The sequence below is a fragment of the Cariama cristata genome, unplaced genomic scaffold, assembly GCF_000690535.1.
Source record: "Cariama cristata isolate BGI_N322 unplaced genomic scaffold, ASM69053v1 scaffold31922, whole genome shotgun sequence".
NCBI lineage: Eukaryota > Metazoa > Chordata > Aves > Cariamiformes > Cariamidae > Cariama > Cariama cristata.
In genome coordinates, this window is record NW_009606020.1 from 1 (window position 1) to 390 (window position 390).

At 67.2% G+C, this 390-nt stretch overlaps 1 protein-coding gene across 1 annotated transcript; it reads left to right on the forward strand.

The window, feature by feature from the left end:
- Positions 1–31: 31 nt before the first annotated feature.
- On the forward strand, positions 32–203 carry LOC104158543 (ras association domain-containing protein 1-like; the record flags this gene model as incomplete). Its single annotated transcript, XM_009696218.1, has 1 exon — positions 32–203. A coding segment is annotated over one exon (172 nt), but the record flags the coding sequence as incomplete, so codon positions are not given.
- Between the last annotated feature and the right edge of the window lie 187 nt (positions 204–390).

The window sequence follows — 390 nt, forward strand, 5'->3', positions numbered from 1 at the left end:
GCAGGCAGGACGGTCGGGGCCACGCACCCAGGGGGTGAAGCGCCGCACGTCCTTCTACCTGCCCAAGGGGACCGTCAAGCACCTGCACATCCTCTCGCACACCCGTGCCAGTGAGGTCATCGACGCTCTCCTCCGCAAGTTCACCGTCGTCGACAACCCCCGCAAGTTCGCCCTCTTCGAACGGTCCGAGAAGGATGAGCAAGGTAGCACCCCGAGACGGCCCGGTCCCCATGGCGGTGGCTGTGTCCCCGTGGTGGCAGTTTCCCCTGGGTGGTGGCTGCCCCATGGTGGCCATGTCCCCAGGGTGATAGTGTCCCCCATAGCGGCAGCATCCTCGTGGCAGTGGTGTCCCCCATGGCGGTAGTGTCCCCCCTGGCCACGGTGTCCCCC